Source organism: Mauremys mutica, chromosome 8 (assembly GCF_020497125.1).
Source record: "Mauremys mutica isolate MM-2020 ecotype Southern chromosome 8, ASM2049712v1, whole genome shotgun sequence".
Lineage (NCBI taxonomy): Eukaryota > Metazoa > Chordata > Testudines > Geoemydidae > Mauremys > Mauremys mutica.
This window is the reverse complement of record NC_059079.1, coordinates 111,489,879-111,508,666: the sequence shown is the minus strand read 5'-3', so window position 1 is coordinate 111,508,666 and position 18,788 is coordinate 111,489,879. Positions and strand designations below refer to the sequence as shown.

The 18,788-nt window shown below is 40.7% G+C and overlaps 2 protein-coding genes and 1 long non-coding RNA gene across 3 annotated transcripts in view; all 3 read left to right on the top strand.

The window, feature by feature from the left end:
- The window catches only part of LOC123376340 (collagen alpha-4(VI) chain-like), a 4,519-nt gene extending 945 nt beyond the window's left edge, over positions 1–3,574 (top strand). The window contains exons 2-4 of the mRNA XM_045028258.1: positions 542–687; positions 778–870; positions 3,395–3,574. Of these exons, the coding sequence (XP_044884193.1) occupies positions 542–687; positions 778–870; positions 3,395–3,574 (419 nt within the window). The remainder of the gene's footprint in view (positions 1–541; positions 688–777; positions 871–3,394) is intronic.
- Positions 3,575–6,284: 2,710 nt separating this feature from the next.
- On the top strand, positions 6,285–9,524 carry LOC123376680. The gene is made up of 4 exons (XR_006581890.1): positions 6,285–6,313; positions 9,006–9,050; positions 9,138–9,191; positions 9,494–9,524. It is a non-coding gene; the product is annotated as an uncharacterized LOC123376680 (long non-coding RNA).
- Positions 9,525–9,529: 5 nt separating this feature from the next.
- The window catches only part of LOC123376339 (collagen alpha-6(VI) chain-like), a 62,344-nt gene continuing 53,085 nt past the window's right edge, over positions 9,530–18,788 (top strand). The window contains exons 1-4 of the mRNA XM_045028257.1: positions 9,530–9,558; positions 11,658–11,723; positions 13,079–13,132; positions 14,104–14,139. The gene's annotated coding sequence lies outside the window, so the exon portion shown is untranslated. The remainder of the gene's footprint in view (positions 9,559–11,657; positions 11,724–13,078; positions 13,133–14,103; positions 14,140–18,788) is intronic.

The following is an 18,788-nucleotide window of genomic DNA, read 5'->3' as shown; positions in this document are numbered from 1 at the left end:
CCCTGAGCATCCTGCATCTGCCCCAGTAAACACACCCAATTGGCTAAATCCAGTACAAGTCCCGGCTAGTGTAAATCTCCTGCCCCCAACAGATTAAGCATATCATTACAACCCCACATAATCTCCCCTTCCCCCCAGATTCCTTTGATCTGTTCCCACCTCAGGGTTAACTGTGTCTCCCCTCCCGTTGCCCCTACAATTGTCACAGTTCCTTCTGAGGGCCTCAAATTTTGAAACAAAACGTCATTCTGAACAGGTAAAGCAGCACTTTTCATTTTGAAAATATCAGCATGAAACTGACATTTTCAAAATCCTTTCCTCGATATTTTTTTGAGTCGGTAAATTTGTCGAACCCAACCCTGTTCTGCAAATGGTTTCGGTTTTGACTAATCAACATTTTTTTTGACAAAACAGATTAATTGAAAAATTCCTGACCAGCTCTATCTATGGGTCACTTAAAAAACCAAATCATTTATGGTCATTATTCTAATTATTAAAGCAGATCAGGTAAACAACAGTTTTAACATATTTCTTTTTTAAGGCCTTGATGCACTTTTAATGGTTGGCCTGGAAAATATGCAGGAGTTGAATGAACTTCAGGAAATAGAGTTTGGCAGAGGATTTGGATACAAGCAACCTCTGAGCACTGGATTTCCAGACCTTCCATACATTTTACGGAAAGAACTTGTAAGTCGCTTTGTGATATGAACAAAGACAAAACCCACCACATGTTGACAATCTGATAGATAAGCTAGTATATCACGAATTGTGTTGCAGGACATGGTTGCCGAAAGAAAATGCTGCAATGTTCTTGCTAAGTGTGTTGGTGAACATGGTTTTCGTGGTGTAACTGGACCTCCTGGGAGGAAGGTAAGTGTATAAAAGTGTCTACTGGTTAGTTATTTTGTCTTGTCAGTCATTTTTTAAAGTAGTTCAGTGCTACACATATAAAATACCCGCAAATCTTGCCAGTACAACAGGAAACAAAAACGTGATCATTTCTCTAGTGTAAATTTTATCCTAGTATAAGTTTTTCTTATAAAAATATAGACCAGTAAAACACACAGGAAAACAGATGGCCTTGGTGACTTTTGACACTAATGGCCATTGGACACACTCCTTGGGCCAATTCAGTAATCGGAAATAACCCTATCCCTTCCTCACCTGACCATGAGCTTTATTAATAATGCTAATAAATTGCCTTTGGTAGCTTACTACTGCTGTATTAGCAATTTGAACGCTAGCCGCCTTCCCACCAACCACCAACATCACCCATCTCTTGTGCTTTTTCGTTCTTCTTTCTCATCTCACCTCTGCATCCACGTGCAAGAGTTGCCACACCTGGCATCGTGCAGTCCTTCCAAAACTTCCTGTTTAAAAAAATCCTGTTACTCATGTTGCTTTCTCGGATGTTTTCCTGAAATCCATCAGTTCAGGTTATGGGGGGCTCTACTGGTTGAAGTTTTCCCACTTGGAATGGTGCTATAACATGGAGCATGCCAGCCACCCCACAAATATGCTGGTTTATAAAACAAACTGTAGCCATTTTTCTTGTATAATAATTAATAGTAATATTTTGAGTTGCTATAGTGCCATTTATCTGAGAGATTTGTTATTAATTAATCAAATAAATTAAGCTTTGCTTTGTAACACCCCTGGATTGTTGTTCTAACCATTTTACATATGAGTAAACTGAGGCCCAGAGATTAAGTTCCAGATATTTCAGCTCTGGTCTCCTTTCTTTTTCTGGTCACAGAGCATGGAAGGATATGGCCCACTCCATTCTATCAGCTTCTTTAATAAAACGCAGAGTGAAAAATATGTCTCACTTAGAAGAGAGACAAAAAATTGATTATAATACACTATTGCTGAATGAATATGGGTTGGAGAGGAGGGAGGGGAAGTATTTGCAAACATTGATTCAAACAAGGGCCATGAATTCTCGTTGACATTCACAACGCTTTTCTTTCATTCTAGGCTAACATTCATAGCATCATTTTTTTAGTTACAAGTATATTCTCAGAAACCAAAGACTTTTGTGCAGATCTGTACACTGGTCAATCTGTTTGATCTGGATTTGTTTTCCTTTTGCTGATTATAAAAATTTGTCATCCACTCAGGAAGGTGAAACTTTATCATGTGATTAGAGTGAATTGTCTGACATCACAAATAATGAATAGTTCAAGCAAATAATTTGTAACTAACCCATATGTTGGAATATGCTCCTGTATAATGGTCAAACAATTTCCAGTAGCAGACAAAATTAGCCTGTTCGTGGATAATTTGCCAACCAAAGAGGCTTAATTAACTATTTCCTATAAATAACTCATCATCTTGACAGTGTATACTTTGTAGGAAGGAAAGGAAGGACAGATGTAAAACCCACTCTTTTATGGCAAACACCCAGGGTTTCTGAAAGACAGTTTCTCGGGTTATTTTTAATAGTCACAGAAAATTTAAACACCCCCTTCAGATATTTGTTCACCGTTACCATATCCTCTCTTAGTCCTCACTTAGGCAAGAGGTATGTATGCAGTTCTTATTTTTCCTCATAAATCAATCCTGTCAGCGCCTTGCTTATTTTTGCTGCTCTTCTATGAACCCCTCTATTTTGTCAATATCTTTCTAGCAATATGGTGCCTAGATGATAAAAGCAATATGCAAGATGCAGTTTCAGGAGGCCCGTGTAGACATTCCTTGTCCTGTGACATGAAGTCTTTGCAACTGCAGCCGACAATCATTCAAGCAAACTTTGGTGCCATATTATATTGAGAATTCATGACTAATTGCCTGTCCACTGCCATTCATAGTTCTTTTTCAGCATTTTGGTTTTCCAGGCTTCTCCTGCACACTGAATGTTTGCATTTTGGGTTATTTTTCCCAAGAGAAGATGAGTTTTTCATCATTCCAAATCAAATATAAATTTAGTCTTTGCATATATCTTTAATATCTCTAGGTCTCTTTGTAATATATTATTTCTCTGTTCTCAATAGTATTTAACTCCTTACAATATAGTACCCTCTGTGAACTTTGTTAGCATGTCTATTATTTCCTGTTCCAGATGATTAATGAAGATATTGAATAAAATCAAACCTACCAATGATCTCTCTGGTGACAGCCAGAGAGCACACCAAAGGCTTATCCTGAAACTGTATACTGCACACTGTTCTAATTATTATTTCTCAAGTTTATACGACTTTTAGTAGTGGCTGTAGAAATGTCCAAGATGCAGCTTTTTTCTCCCCTTTATAATCGACTCTGGTTTGAAAGGTATGTTTTCTAGTTGCACATGCAGAGTTCTGCAGCCACCCTCCCGTAATCAAATGTAAAGGAGCACTGTATTGAGGAAAAGTAAATCTGAGACAGTTTTATCTTATTCATTTGTTTCTTCCAGGGAGGTGTAGGCGTCAGGGGATCTCCTGGCCATCCTGGTGAGGAAGGTGGAATTGTAAGTAAACATTTTGCCTTCCTTCATTTTAAGGGGGATGTGGGGAACCCCCCACAGACCTTGGAAAATGTACCACCACTGCTTGTACACAGAAAGGGGATAGCCTACGACTTCTACTGCACATAGTTTTTGGTGAATGTAGCACCAAATGATTTGCCAATATCACAGGGTGGTTGTTGATGAACTTGGAGTAGAACTCAGATCTCCTGATTTACAGTCATGTGCCTCTCACACAAGCCCATCCTTTCCCTCTCAGCATAAGTCAGCATATCATGAGAAAAGCCAATCGTAAGTATAAAGCAGCATAAGATTATTATTTTTGGTGCATTTACCAATGGCTTTGCAATGAGTTATTTATTACTGCTGTAGACTTCAGCATAACACACACAAAAGGCTAGAAATGTTCTTTCCCCCCTTTTTAAAATCATAAATTCTGTCGAGACATCACCCAGAGAAGGCCAACAAAAATTAATTTCTTTACCAGTATAAACACAGAACTAGTTTTACAGTGTTGCAGCCATGTCACTTGGACGTCTCTCCTAAAAGACTTAATTGATGGCAAGAAGCCTGCACACCAAAAACCCATTCTGAGATAGCTATATACAAGCATGCATTCCCCAGAGGAATAATTTCTGCTCTCAGCGTGTGCTTGGCTAGCTTGACCTTGCTGCTGGAGATGCTGTCTGAGGCTGGCCAGAAGACAGCCCGGGTGGAGCCGGCAGTGGGAGAGAACGCCTCCGAACTGGGATTGTGGAGAAGACACTCTCTGTTGCTGTGCCCTCCAACCCCACAGGCCAGACTCACCTTAAGCAGCAGATGGATGGAAGAAATCAACTTTCCCAAATTTCAGGTCACCTCCATCCCTGCCCAGAACGGGGAGAGAAAAAGGAGATGCATCGATTCCTCATTGCCTCGTGGGTGCTATAACCTAAAAGCAACTCCCATGCCCCCACTTTCCCCTATCAGCTGCTAAGCCCTCCAGTTTTTCCTCACTTCAATATAAAAATCTGCAGCACATTGAGAATTAGAGGAAGCCAAAACAATCAAATGTAATAAAATAACTAACACAAGGTATACTGGCTGATTATACTGGATTGGACTGAGGTGGGTGGTGCATTGAGGAGGGGGGAATTTGAAGGGTCAGTACCACCTAACTACAGGCTCCCTGCTTTATTATTCCATGATACCCAGCTCATGATTTAGGTCTAACGTGTCCAATAGGACACGGGGCTATGCGTAAGGGCCGGAATACATGCATTATTGCCCTTGCACTTTTGTATAGTGTTGTGCCAGTACATCACTATTTTATACCTGGAACCAGATTCTGATCTTATTTGCACTAGTGTAAATCTGGAGTAATTACACTGGTAAAGAAGAGGGCCCAGGGACTGCATAAGAGGTACAAGGCTCCTTGTGCCCTCCTCCTCCCTTGTATTTCTTTGCAAAGGTCTTTCACAATCAGATCCAAAATGATCTCTCTCTCTCTCTCTCTCTTACCCTGTATTTGATTTTTTATTAATACAATATTCTAAAGAGTCTTCGTGAAAGATTTTGCTCCTGTCTTTGGGGCTGCTCCTGGATGCTCCTAAAGTTGTCTCCAGTTTTTTCAAAGATTACAGATGTGATCTCTGAGACGAGATTGCTGCTAAAGATTCTTCTACCTTGTATTTAGCTGTGACACTCTGAGTGTATTTCCCAGACCTGAAGAAGAGCTCTGCGTAAGCTTAAAAACTTGTCTGTTTCACCAACAGAAGTTGCTCTAATACAAGGTATTATCTCACTCACCTAGTCTCTCTAATATCCTGGGCCCAACACGGCTACAACAATACTGCAATCAAAATATCTGTGTCTTTTCAGTCTACATGTCATCCCTAAGAGACCCGGAGAATAGTCCTTCCAGGACTAGATGTCCATATGAGAGGAAAGGGGTATTCAGTTCAGGACAAGTTTTAAAAAGAGTCAGTCTTCCAATATCAAGATTTCAGAGTCAGGAAGTTTTTTCTCTGTGGTGGTGGGGGACAAAACATAACATGACTTAGAACAGTGATACAGCCCAAACTTCGCAGGGACTGACTCAAAGCCCTTTGACGTCAATATGAGGATTCCCATTGACTTCAGTGGGCCCTAGTCAGGTCCCTAGAGCAGTGGATGGTGATAGTTAAAGAACCCTGGCTTGCTTTAATTGTAGCTTTTTAAATAACCAGTGACCAATTTTTAATGCATGAATTTTAACGCTCTGCCTTGCTTTGTAGGGGGAGAGGTCAAATGGGCTTCAATGGAACTCAAGGAGAAGGAGGATGCCCAGGTGTTAGAGGTCCTAAGGCAAGTGTTAGAAGCATTCTTTGTCCGCCCCCTTTTATTTTTACTTTCCATATACCTATTTTGCACCTAGAAGAGTTCCCTTCTGTGCATTCTTTAAGGACTTGTGGATGGCTATGTCCTGTTTTCAGAATACCAGAGTGACCCTCTAGCTTCTGGGTGTTCTGGGCTTGTATCTAGTCTTAGTGGTGCTGGCCAGGACAAGAGCATTGCAATGGTGGCTGGAGAGTCTACTGATTCAGCAGCTCTCCAATGAATCTCCCACCCACAGAGCTGCTACAGAGCCCTAGTGAGGAGTTAGTCAAACAAACCTGATTGCTAGGACAGGAACATAAATGTCAGTCTTCCCTGGGGCACCAAGGAGCTTTCATGGTGTAGATTCTGAAACTCGATCCCTCATTGGCATCTGCCTGTGATTGATTCAGCAAGCTGCTTCTTGCTCCTACACCAGCTCTAGAAAACACTGCAGCTGCTTTTTGGTATAGTTTAAATTTTAACACAACTTATTTTTAATTTCAGGGAGCAAGAGGCTATCGAGGAAACCGGGTATGTGTTCTTTCTATAATTTCTTCCAGTAAAACGGCTTTTGGTTATACACAGTCCCGTCATCTTTACTTTATGTTGTAGGATGGAAGTATGAAAGCTAGCTAAAGACCAAAGGTAAAGGGTATCAAAAATTGAGTTTAAAAATATTGTGTGGATTTGCAATATAATGTATGCTGGGTTGGGAACTGCTCCTAGACTATTAAGAGACGATGGACGTGTGATTCATTTGAACTGAATGACTGCAGAAATTTGACCTAAATTGCTCACAATGGAAAAAGTCAGCACTAGTTACCAATGTGACACTATTCCAAGGGCCAAATTATGGCTATTGGGGGCACAAGAGAGGGTTGCCAGAACTTCCCCTAGCTCTAGTTAGCTGGTTCTAGGAGGTAATGCAAAGGTGCCAGGAGTGGGTAAGTCTGTTTCCTGAATTCCTTTACCTTTCTCTTTTTCTAAAGATCTAAAACCCATGACAGTAAAAGAAGGGTCAATTCAGCCCCGATGATTGATTTAAAAAACATTGCTGACTTTGGCCCCAATAGATTGAAATCGAAGGTGGGATTTTCAGAAGAGCCTAGTGGAGTTAGGTATCCAAATCACATTGAAATCCAATGATAGTAGAGTGCCTAATTGCCTTAGGAAAATGTCAGCCTTAATGTGTGCTCCATAGACAAAGTGCAGTCTAAAAACTAGTGCAGTCCTTGAATCAAAGCCCACCCTGTTGATATACAAAGACTCCTTCACCTTTTTTGGCTACCATTACAAAACTTCATTTGGAGAGCATATATCTTTCATTGCTAACATTGTCTTCTGGGATGTGCATCTCCAACTCAGCCATAACACATGCTTCAGTCACTCTGCTCATTGTGTCCACTTAAGTTATTTAAAAATGAAACTCTCCACTTCAAAGAAAGGATTCAATACTGGTAACTCAGTAAGGTCAAGAGAATCAGAACTTTGGTCTCATGCAAGCCATTTAGAGACAGTTATTCAGAAACAGCTGTACTTAGTATATGATACTGTAAACTTGGACTCAGATCTGTTAACATGGGAAAGAAAATTTAAAAAAAATGCAAAAACAAAAGTGGTGATCTCTTAGGATGTGGCTGTGGAATATTTATACAGTAAACACTGATTTGTGAACTAATAGATTTGGAACAGTCTACTTTTTTCTCCTTCACTAACTAGTGCAATTTGCCTCATAAACATGTCATATATAGTGTTAATTACTGCCAAGGCCAAGCTAACAACCATTTACAGAGATATTAAAGCTATTAGATTATGAGTCCCATTGACTTCAGTGGTCTTTAGAAGAGGCCTTTAAAGTCACTTTCAAGGTATTTGTGTATTACCTATTTCAGTTCTCAAGGTAACAAAACAATGTATGGTCCTTTTCCATCTCTTTCTTTATTCCAGATGAGCATCAGAGTAAATTCCTTCTTTTTGTAAAGGGTAAACAGAAGGAAAAGATGAGCACTCCAAGTACCATTTAGTTTTCAATTAAAAGAAAACTTCTTGGGTAATTCTAAAACATTTCAGGAGTTCCCTCGCTGAAATTTAATGTCTTGTAGCTGTAAATCTTCAGGACATTTACATTCAGAAGTCACATTCTTCAGCTGAACAGCAAATTCACATTACAAGCTTCTGAGATTTGGGTTGCTATTTTATAAGATATTGTCTTCCACAAATGGCTGATATTTTTTCTGATTTTTTTAGTGATATGATCTCAGCTGCAAAACAAAAAGGTGACTGTAGATGGTGTAATGTATTAGTCCTACCAGTTCTGATTGGTCCTGGTTGAAGATTTTCAGTTATGAAGGACTGAATGGACTACTTTCAGATCCTATTAACCCCTTTTCTACATCAACCAGAAAAATCATTTGCTTCCCACTGGAGCTGACTAGGTCATCCTCTCAGAGCTCTTAGCTACCCTAGAAAAGGAGTAATCAAAAGCAAGTGTCTCAACACTAATTACACACCCATCAGATTGGCTGTAAGAATGTTTGGATAAATGACATCTTTAACACAACATGGAAGCATTCACAGTTTTGAGTGAAGCTGTTTTAGAGTCAAAGTATCAAAATCCACCCTGATGCCAATAAGCACAATTCTTTTAAAACAATCCATTAAAATAATGGTTCTGTGCCTTTATTTGTCCCAAAGTCTACAAAACTCTTACATAGTTATTTGTACTTCCAGCAAAGAGATGTTTTTCTAAGAGAGATGCTCTAGGAATTATTTTGGGACGTTTCCTAGTCTGTGTTATACAGGAGGTCAGCCTAGGTTCTTTCAGGTCTTTGAATCCATAAATCTATGAATTTATGTTAAGTAGAACAACCACAATATAAAGTGCCCTAAAAAGAACACAATACGCTGTAAATAAGGTAAAACAATTGAGCACCAAAAATACAAGGGAACCTAAATGCTAGATCAAATGCAAACTGATTATATCCTGGAAGGTGAGAGATTTTAAGGATGCTGCAGGTGGTAAAGGAGATGTGAAAAAATGACTGATGGCAAAGTAAAGAGAGTTCTTATTCTTGAAGAAGTTCATATTTTTAATAACTATTATTCTTACTTTTGAAAGTATTCAAGAGCATGTTAGGTGCTTTACTGTACATATAGAAAGACAGGTTCCTTGCCCCAAAATGCTCATTAGTGTGCTAATGTGGATTTTTATTTATACCAACAGGGCGAAGATGGTGAAAATGGAATTGATGGGATTGATGGAGCAGAGGTAACCTTTATTCACATGTACTGAATTAAATTAATGAGGTTCACCTGAAAGAAAGAACATTGTTTGTTTGTATTTTTATTTTTCTAGGGAAAACAAGGATCTCCTGGATCTTCTGGAGAAAAAGGCAGTGCAGGAAGACGGGTAAAGTATATTTAGCCCTGACGGAAGCTTCTGTCACCTTTCTGACTTTACTGCCAAATCTGCAACCTCTGTGACCTCTTGACAGCTGCACATTCTCTAATTATTTGATATAAACTGGGTAGATATATTTTAAGTGTAAAAGCCAGATTCTCAGCTGGTGTAAATCAGCGTAGCTCCATTGACTTAATAGAGTCATGCAAATTTATGGCAGTGAGGATCTGGCCCTAAAGACCTAACGATGACATTAATACTGTAGCTCTCTACCTGTATTCTAATTGTATGTGCTTTCTTCATGACTTAAGGGTAGAAAAGGACCTAGAGGTGAATTGGGTGTGAGCGTGGAGAGCCTGGTATAAGAGGAGACCATGTAAGTAAAGTCTGTGGTATCTCTTAACTTTTGACAGACTGAAAAGACTTTCAGTGAAGTGAATAGCAATAGAGCTTTTAATCTTCATCTTTGAATCCAGATTTGTCATGTAATGTCCAGATTTTGTGATGAAGTTGCCTCAAATGTCAATTTTTTTGTAATGTTTGAGGGCATCCTAATAATCCTGGACCATGCACTACCCTGCCAAGGAAATCTGGAATAGAACTGGTCAGGAATTTTTATGATTAAATGGCTTTTGGTTGGAAAATGCCAGTTTGATAAAACTGAAACATTTTGTGGAAATGTATCAGTTTCTCTGGCCTAGGCTGGAATTTCTGGTCAGAGAGAGAAATCCCCATGCCAGAATATCCAACAGACCTGTGGTTAGGGAACTCAGTTGGGATGTGGAAGATGCAGGTTTAGTTCCTTGCTATGATTCAGACAGAGCGGGGACTTTTGGCTATTCCAGAGAGGGGGGTCTCTCTCTTTCTCTCTCTCTGATGGGATTTTTGCTGGATGGGACAACTATTTCCTGCCTGTCTCTGAAAGAGAATTTTGAGAGTTCCCCTCTCATTAATGGCTGGAGGTTTGGCACCTGAAATCTATGGATGTCCCAAGACACAAACCCATCTTAATAATACCAGAGAAGGGCAGCAGCATAGGCCTCACTGCTTATCCATGGTAACACAGCCCCTTCTGGAACATTCTGGCATGTTTCAGAGTAGTTCCATTCTATGCATCCGAAGAAGTGAGCTGTAGCTCATGAAAGCTCATGCTAAAATAAATTTGTTAGTCTTTAAGGTGCCACAAGTACTCCTGTTCTTATTCTGGCATGCAATCCCTACTGCTGGCTGAACTGAAACCCCATCCTCTGAAAAGATTTGCAGCCATCTGGAGAAGTTACTGCTGATTCCACCAGAAGAAACTCGGGGGCTGATGTCTGGTTGGAAATGGACAACGATGGAGAGACCAGCTGCTTTTTGACTCCACCTCTCCTTGTTATGAACTGCAGAGCCCTAATCTTATGGTGGGGCTTCAGCAGTGTCTGAGGGCCAGGAGTTAGAATGCAGTGGAGGCTCTGTTCTCTCCACACCATAGATTAAGGATCTTTTCAAGTGCATTTTGCAGCCCTTTTCTCCAAATAGCAAAGGGTATTATCGTGGCTCCTGTCAGTTTCTAATGCTCAGTTAACACTGTCAGGTGTCCTAGTAACAATCAGGTGTCCTGGCCCCATTGAAGCAAATGAGAATTTAGCCATTGTTATGACTTCTGTGGGTCAGGATTTTATTCCCTGAGTCCAACTGTATTGTATTCAAAGAGGACAATATCCATGCATAATTCAATTCATTTCAGGACAAAATCTTGCTGAAGATCACTGATTATGTTCTTACCAGCATATGTAAACCCCTGCTTTTGCATGGGTGTGGCTGTTGGGCCAGTTAATCCACCATCTGAGCAGTCTCCCTTATGCAACCAATGAAACCGTTGCATCGCAATTAGCTGTAGGGTAATGGTAGGATTGGTTGAATTACCTCTTATATTACAATGGTCTGGGACTCTTGGCATGTCATAGACACTGAGCTACTGTAGCTGTACCCTGCACAGGTGTTGTCTGTAAAGGCAAAATGACTGAGAACTTACAAATTGTGTGGTAACAGACTGAGTCCCAGTGATGAATGAACCTGGTGATATTCTTAAAAAAAAAGAGCTCTCAGCCATGCATGTAGCTGTTTCCATCACTTCCCACTGACTCAATAGACATTTTAGGCTTCAGAATGACACACAGAGTGACAATCCTGGAATCTTATTATATAGGCCCTGGGTAATTATACCTAAACATACAGATCAGCCATTTAATTACAAACTTGAATTCATTGCCCATCCAGATACTTTCTTTTCATCTCTTTGGGCAAAGAGCTCTTAGTTTTTGATTGTGGAACTGCATCTGCAGAGGCCTCTTTCCACCATCATCTTATGAATTAATCTTTTTTTTATTATTATCATGATTTCTCTGATCCTATTTCCACATCCTGCCTTTGCAGCTACACTAACAAAGAAGAAATTATCCAAAATGGTTAACATCGTCTTGACTTTTTCAGGGGGATCCTGGAATTAACAGTAATGTCTCTGGTCCAGAGGGTGAAAAAGGAAAGCCAGGGCAGCAGGTAAACACAGCTTTGCACTGTTAAGGGGTAACAGAGCTATATGGGGAGGAGAACTGTGTGTTTCTTAGAAGGTTGAGTTCTATCAGTTGTTAGGGGTGAGCTGCTATTTAATTTTATATTTTGCTTTATAACCGGCGTCTGCAGCACATAGGGCTTTGGAGAGGTGTGCCCCTTTTTTATTATTGTATCAATCCATAGAAATGCCACGCTGGGTCTACAACTGGTAATATTTTTGTGCCTGCTGATGGATGTTGAATGCAGTTTGACCAGAAGGGAAGATGATTTGTAATTTGTTACCTGGATTTAGCATGAATATATTTCTACAGAAGACTTCTCAGAGTGGATTGAGACCACCAACTTCATTTCTCATAGGCCTCTAATCAGTGAAATACCATGGATTTCTCGTACTACATTGCTTAGAAAAAAAAATAAATCAAGCATTCTGAATACCAAAAACATCCTTGTCAGCTTGCTAAAAATTATTTATTCCTTAAGAGTAAACTGAACTCCTTTCTGACCTGTATCTTCAGATTTGGATACATGCTTACAAAATATCTTCTGAATCCTTTCCGGTTAAATTAGATTTGCTGTAAACACATAGGGGCAGGAACTTGAAACTTAGTATTTGTGTGTACGGTGGCCCTGATCCTGATAGGCAATGATGCAGTACAAATAAAATAACCAAAGGAGCTCTGCCCATATCCCCTCATTTCTTTATTTCCAAGCTGTAAGGAAGGGTTTATCTACGTTCTACTCAAATACCAAAGTAAGAGTACAGTGGGTATAGGCATATCCATATGAAATCTGGTCACATCTCAAAAACTCCTTTGTCTACTGGAAGCTGATTCACTGTGTAAAACATATATCTAGGACCTAATCCAAATACCATTAACGTCAATGGAAACCCCCCCCCGTTGACTTCAGTGGGCTTTGGATCAGGCCCCAGACCTTAAGAAGTTGCCCTTTTTGCATAATTGCTTTTCAGAGAAAACTTGGACTTTAATGAATTTCTGGCAACAAAAGTCACTGCTTTCTGATTAAACTTTCCTCAGAATCCCCACCATCTGCTTTCTTTGGAAGAGAGAGACAGAATAAAGATCCCACAAAAGCCTTTATCTAATCTCAGATGGTTATGGTTGAAGGGTTGGAACCCAAAAGCAGACCAGTTCTTTCTGCTAGATACTTTTAATTAAACACATTTTTCACAGAACTAGGTCTAACACATGCTGTGGTTCAAGTGATCACAATGCAATTAGAAGAAAACATTTTCCAGGAAAAATAACAAAGAAGGGCTATAAAAAGGAACACATGTACTTGATATCTTTTTTTAAAAAGGCTGACTTTTCGTTTTGCAGGGAGAACCGGGAACAGATGGAGTGCCAGGAGAGTCGGGTGCAGAGGGCACTGATGTAAGAGCAGTTATCCTTATGGAATGGAAGTAGCTGATCCATAGTTGAGGATGCAATGATGTTCCCATTTATAAGCCCAATTTTGCTCCCCACTTTTTTTATCCCAACAAAAAATCTACACCAAAGGAATATTGGCCTCAAGTTTGGAAGGGTCGGTCTGTGATGGAGGTAACAGTTTTCTACCAAATTTTAAATATATCATACAAGGAATTCCTGATTTATGACCACCCTGGAGCCTTGTGCTCGGTGGGGACCTTGGACCCTCCATGAGCCTTAGAAACTTTGGAAAGTCACCAAAGACAAGCCTAATCCCTCCATGCCAACCCATGAGCCTTAGTAAGCTTCTTACTCCCCCACAAGCCTATATAAGATCACTGGGAGCTGACAAGCCTATTTTGACTCATTGGAGTCGGAGGAGCCTATTAAGGCTGAGGGGACATTTGCTGAACCTCCTTCGTCTCCCAGGAAATGAAGGTAATGGGCCTGCTAATGCTGAGGAATGGGCTGCTTACTGGTCCCTCCTATTCTGGGCTTGGGTTAGCTCCCAAAAGGCCTCCATGATGATTAACAGTGTCACTATGATCATGAAGGAAGCTAGGGAGAGCAGAGTACTTAGGGGAATAACACAGTTCCCGCTGCCTAACATGCATGGAACCAGGACTCTCCTTCTGCTGACCTTAGCAGTGGGGATGGGGAATGGGAAAGTCATCCTGGAGAAGGCAGTTTAGATACCTTCCTTCTGAATTTCCTACCTTTCTAATGACTGTATTTTGATAAATGTAATACTCTTGTAAAGTTTCTACCCTTAATTTACTGATACGAACACTCAACCTCAATTGCACTTTAACCAAAGTTTTTTGTCTGTGAATAGCCATTTCCTCCCCATTAATGTACCAGTTTGGCTCCAGGGCCATTATTTTTCATTTACTGGTCATAATTCTGGATAAACTGAACTTGTCTTTCACTCTTAGGGTGCAGAAGGTCGGAAAGGCCCCCAGGGTTTAACGGTCAGTGATCATTACTGGTATATGCTGTGTGTACATAGCTATCTCTTAAGTCTGAGCTTTTGCCTGTCTTAGAGGGGATATTTTCAGTGTGATCACAGAAACTGAACACAAGTATTTAATCAGGAAGTCCATTGCAAGCCTACTCAGCCTTTAGGTCCCAGGAAACACCTGACCAGAGGTCTTTTTTATATGGAGGGGCCAAAAATGTAAAGGAGAATCTTAGCTTTCCCTGAAATAAAAGTCTGTTTCTAGCTCATTTTTGTGATGGTAGCCTTGTCGATGTAAACTGACATCAGCTGAGGTAAGTCAATCACTTAGGTTATAAGGAATGAGCAGCTGGGCTCATTCCTGAAACACAAGGCTGAGGGACCTGATGATTTTCTCTCCAGTCCTTAGCTGAAAACACATTCTTCTATGTAAAATGACCTCATTAAATGTGAGAGTATGTCCAAAGAATCCTTGCGCCAGCCCTATGTATAGCGATGTGATAATGGAGAACTGGGATTGGCATTTTGTTGCTTTACACCAAACATGACCATCTTGCAGGCTTGCTCAACAAATGCTTAGGTTGGCTCTGGTTTCAGAATCAAATCCAGAAAATAGATGTTCAAATTTCCCACTGGGATATGCAAGTGGAACTTCCATTTGAACTGATGAAATTTGCATATGGATAGCCAAAGTCAGAATTTTGCCTCTGGTGCTAAGCCAAGGGACTCGTGCCGTTTCTATCGAATAATAGGGCTATAATCACTGCTAGATAAGAATGTGAGAATTGTCTAGCCTCTAAGGCTTACACATATTTTTCAACCCTTTAAAAATTAAAAAGTTAGTGAAGGGCAAGAGCTGACCACTGAGAAGAAGGAAGGCAGGCTGGTGCAGATCCACTATATTAAGCCTCCTTAAAACCAACACAAAACTCAGCTGAAGGTTCGTGAATATCTGCACTACTGTTGACAAGGCAAGACAGAGATGAGTGATTCTTTCAAGCCTTCTACATCTGCCGTGTGTGTGTGTGTGTGTGTGTGTGTGCGTACACACACGCACAACCAGAGCTCCCTCTTCTTCCACTACAGGGATACCAACAATGAGACCTGATTGGAAATTTTCCAACAGAACAGAGTTTGTTGCAAAATGGCAATGACTCAAACCTGAGAAGTTTTGTGACAACACTTTAGGTTAAATGAAGTTTCGCTGAGTCACAAGCAGAGCTCCAACAGAACCCTGTTATTTCCTTGCCAGCTCACTTAGTGGGCTGTTGGGGACAGTCTGCCCCAGGGCCAGGGACCCCAAGGCTTCCCGGCTTCCAGTATCAGAATGAGGAACCTGGAAACCCTGGTAGCCTTGGTTCTGACTGTGGCTTGTCTTCTAGCTCTATAGCCTGGAAGTCCTGAAAATGTCAGTTCTCAGGACATCCAGGCTCTCTCCTGCTGAGCTGGGAGCCTGAAAGCCCTGGGACCCCTGGCTCCGAGCTTAGTGTGGGTTCCAGGTTCCTGCCACTGGAACCAGGAGTGTGGCAGCCCAGGGAGCCTTGTGAGCTCCAGGCTGCTTGACTCTTGGGTCAGCTTGCTGCCCAAGCTGCAGAAGTTGGTCAGACAGTTGGCTTGGGAGTTTGGAAGCCCTCTGGGCCCTGTGGTCTGCCCTGGAGCTGGGGGACAGTGGAATCTAGGGAGCATATTTGATTTTGGAAAGACTGTGTTTCCAAAATGGAAATGTTTGGACTCTCCAGTTTGCAGGAATTTTTGAAATGGCAGAATTTCCCCATGAACTGGGAATTCCAAATTTCATCCAGCTCTAGCACCAGCAACACATGAGCTGCTTCTGGTGCTCACAAAAATAACACAGGATTGCAGCCGGCCCAGGAAGAGAAATTCCGAGTGCTGGAATGCTGATGGTCTTGATTAGGGATAGTAGATATGCATCTGAGACACAGAAATACAGGACGGAAATGGACCACCTGGGTCATTGAGTCGTTCCCTGCTATCACAGGCGACCCATCATACAATCCCATTCGTAAATTTATCAAGCTGCAACTTAAAGGTAGGTAGGTTGTTTGACCCCACTACTTCTATTGGAAGGTTGTTCCAGAACCTTTTTCTAATTTCCAGCCTAAACTGATTCAGGGCAAGTTTATAATAATTTGTTCTTCAAAGTGGTTGTTAGTTTTAAATGAAGCTGCCTTAAAAACAAACAAACAAACAAACATATCCCCCCACCCCCAAAATCAACAGCTGTGCTCTGATTGCAAACAGAACTAGCAAATCAGCTCCAAGATATTAAAATATAGAATTCTGTGAATTACAACAGAGAATTCCAGGAACTAGTGGAGTTTATGGGAAAAATTAACTTCCAAACTATTGGGCCCAGATTTGTTACAGGAAAAGATTGAACACAATTGTACCACAGTAATTACTACTGATTGGAGGTGCCAGGAAAGAACCCTAAATCACAATCTGAAAAAAATGTATCTCCATTATAAAAGTATTAGCACTGTTTAACCCCTGCGATGCACCAAAGAAGAGAAACACTGTAGAGAGATTTAACTGATGAAGACATTTCTGTCTCTATTTTATTGCTGGTTAAGTTTTGGGTACTTGAAAAATAATTGTTTGTCTCAGGAGTCACTTCAACAATGCAGTTACCAAAGAAAATCTCAAAGCAGATGGATCCAATAATGAGCTGGCGAAAGTAAAATAACATTGAAGAAATTCAAGAAGGTTCTGTGATTTTTAAAAGCAGGGAAACAAACTCTCTCCCTTGTACCTTAAAATATGGTGGGCCTGTGATGATGTTTATAAACCAGGACTTTGCTTATTCTGCTTGCATGTTATATCCCTTTATCCTACCCGTCTTCTGTCTTGTCTGCTTAGGTTTTATGCTCTTAAGAGCAGACACCATATTACTCTGTAGAGCACCTACCACAGTAAAGTCCCGTTCTTGGTTGACCTCTAGGTGCTCCTTCAGTACAAATAATGATGTTGGTAATGATGTGTGACCAGTCACTTGGTAAAATATAGTGCCTTAATAAGCGTGTCTTGATGTGTTCTGATTCTTCATATGTTTTGGATAATATTAATTTTTCTGATTTTTCATTTCTCCTTTTACTAGTCTGCATCTTTCTCTAGCTCTCACCAAGTAATTTCCCAGAGCTGTTCGCTTGTTTGCCTTAACAAAAATTAAATGTAGAGAAGCTTTGCGCTTTCCCCTCTGGCTCTATGGCACTATCTTCAGGCTAAGATTGTGCCTTTAGGGCCCTGCCCTACACTGCGGGAGAGAGCAGAGCTCCACCACCTTATTGAATACATGATGCTATACATGGCCGCTATCTCTTACAAAATGGTAAGAGCTAGGTTCTCTCCTGATTTACACCCTGGGCAATCCCCTTCATTCCAATTCATGCAGATGTGGTTCCAGTGATTGGGAACTGCATGGGGGTGGGTTTGGTGTGTGTGTGTGTGTGGGGGGCAGTTAGCACACTTCCAGCTGCTGGGCTCAAGTAGCAATTGTGGTACAGCTGTTCCACAGCACGGTAGCTTTTCTTCAGGTTGTGTGTGTGTGGAGTTAGCCCCTCAAAAATCCATTGCAGTTCACCTGGAAATAGCTGCTGACTTGTACATGAGTTTGTCACATTTCCCCCCATGTGCACAGGATATGCACTGAAATGCTTACTTGCTTCTTATTCTGGCAGCATTTCCATTAGGGAGCATGATAAAGGTCTAACGGCTGCAGGGTTTCTCCAACACAAGGAAAATAATGTTATGAATAAATGTAAACTGAGTGCCAAGAGAAACTTAATAAATAACAATAGCATCCAAAATTGAATAAAACATTAATTTACACAAAGAAAATGTAGGCTACAGAAGAGTCTCTTCAATGGCATATCACTTTCTTCAGCCAACCTTCTTTACAATAAGAAGGGTAAAGACTTAACTAGAAATGAGGGACAGTGATGGAAATGGCTACAATACAAAACAAAATAATAAAACGCAAACCTGACTCTACTCTTATTCATTGTTACCTTCCCTATCTAATAAAGTCGGTTTTCTCCTGCCCCACCTCCCAAAGTTCACTCTGTTGCAGAGCAGGCTGGTTCCACAAAAAGCAGGTCCCAGACATTCATGAAAACATCCCAGCTCCACATGGGGTTTTCCTCAGTGAATGGATAAAGACTGCTTCTCCCTCCCGTGTTACACTGAAAACAGCCTTTTGTTTCTATTCTATTCTATTTAATTCTTGTTATAATATTTTTTTAACCATTAAGTGATTTTGAAGCTATGCCTCTGATGATTTCACACTGCATGTCTTAGTATTGTGAAAGGCTAAACAATAGAGCTTTGCATTACATCACCAGCTAAACAGGATGGGATGACAGCCCCAATGGGGCCATCACTCAGCCACATTATCTCCTGGTGACTAACTTTTACTCCAAGTCTCTAAAGCATATTTTCAATATAAATACAATATTCCTTAAATATTACCCACACACATCTGGCAATGATTATAAATCTTGACAAGTTACAAGCCTTCTGTAGATACTGTACATATTATGCTTTATGGATAAATATCTTGTAAGATGTGCTTGGTGTAGTGAGTTTGTCAGCTCTGAGGTGAGAGTTGTTTGCTAAGAACAGGGGACTCTTTGCCAAGGGGGT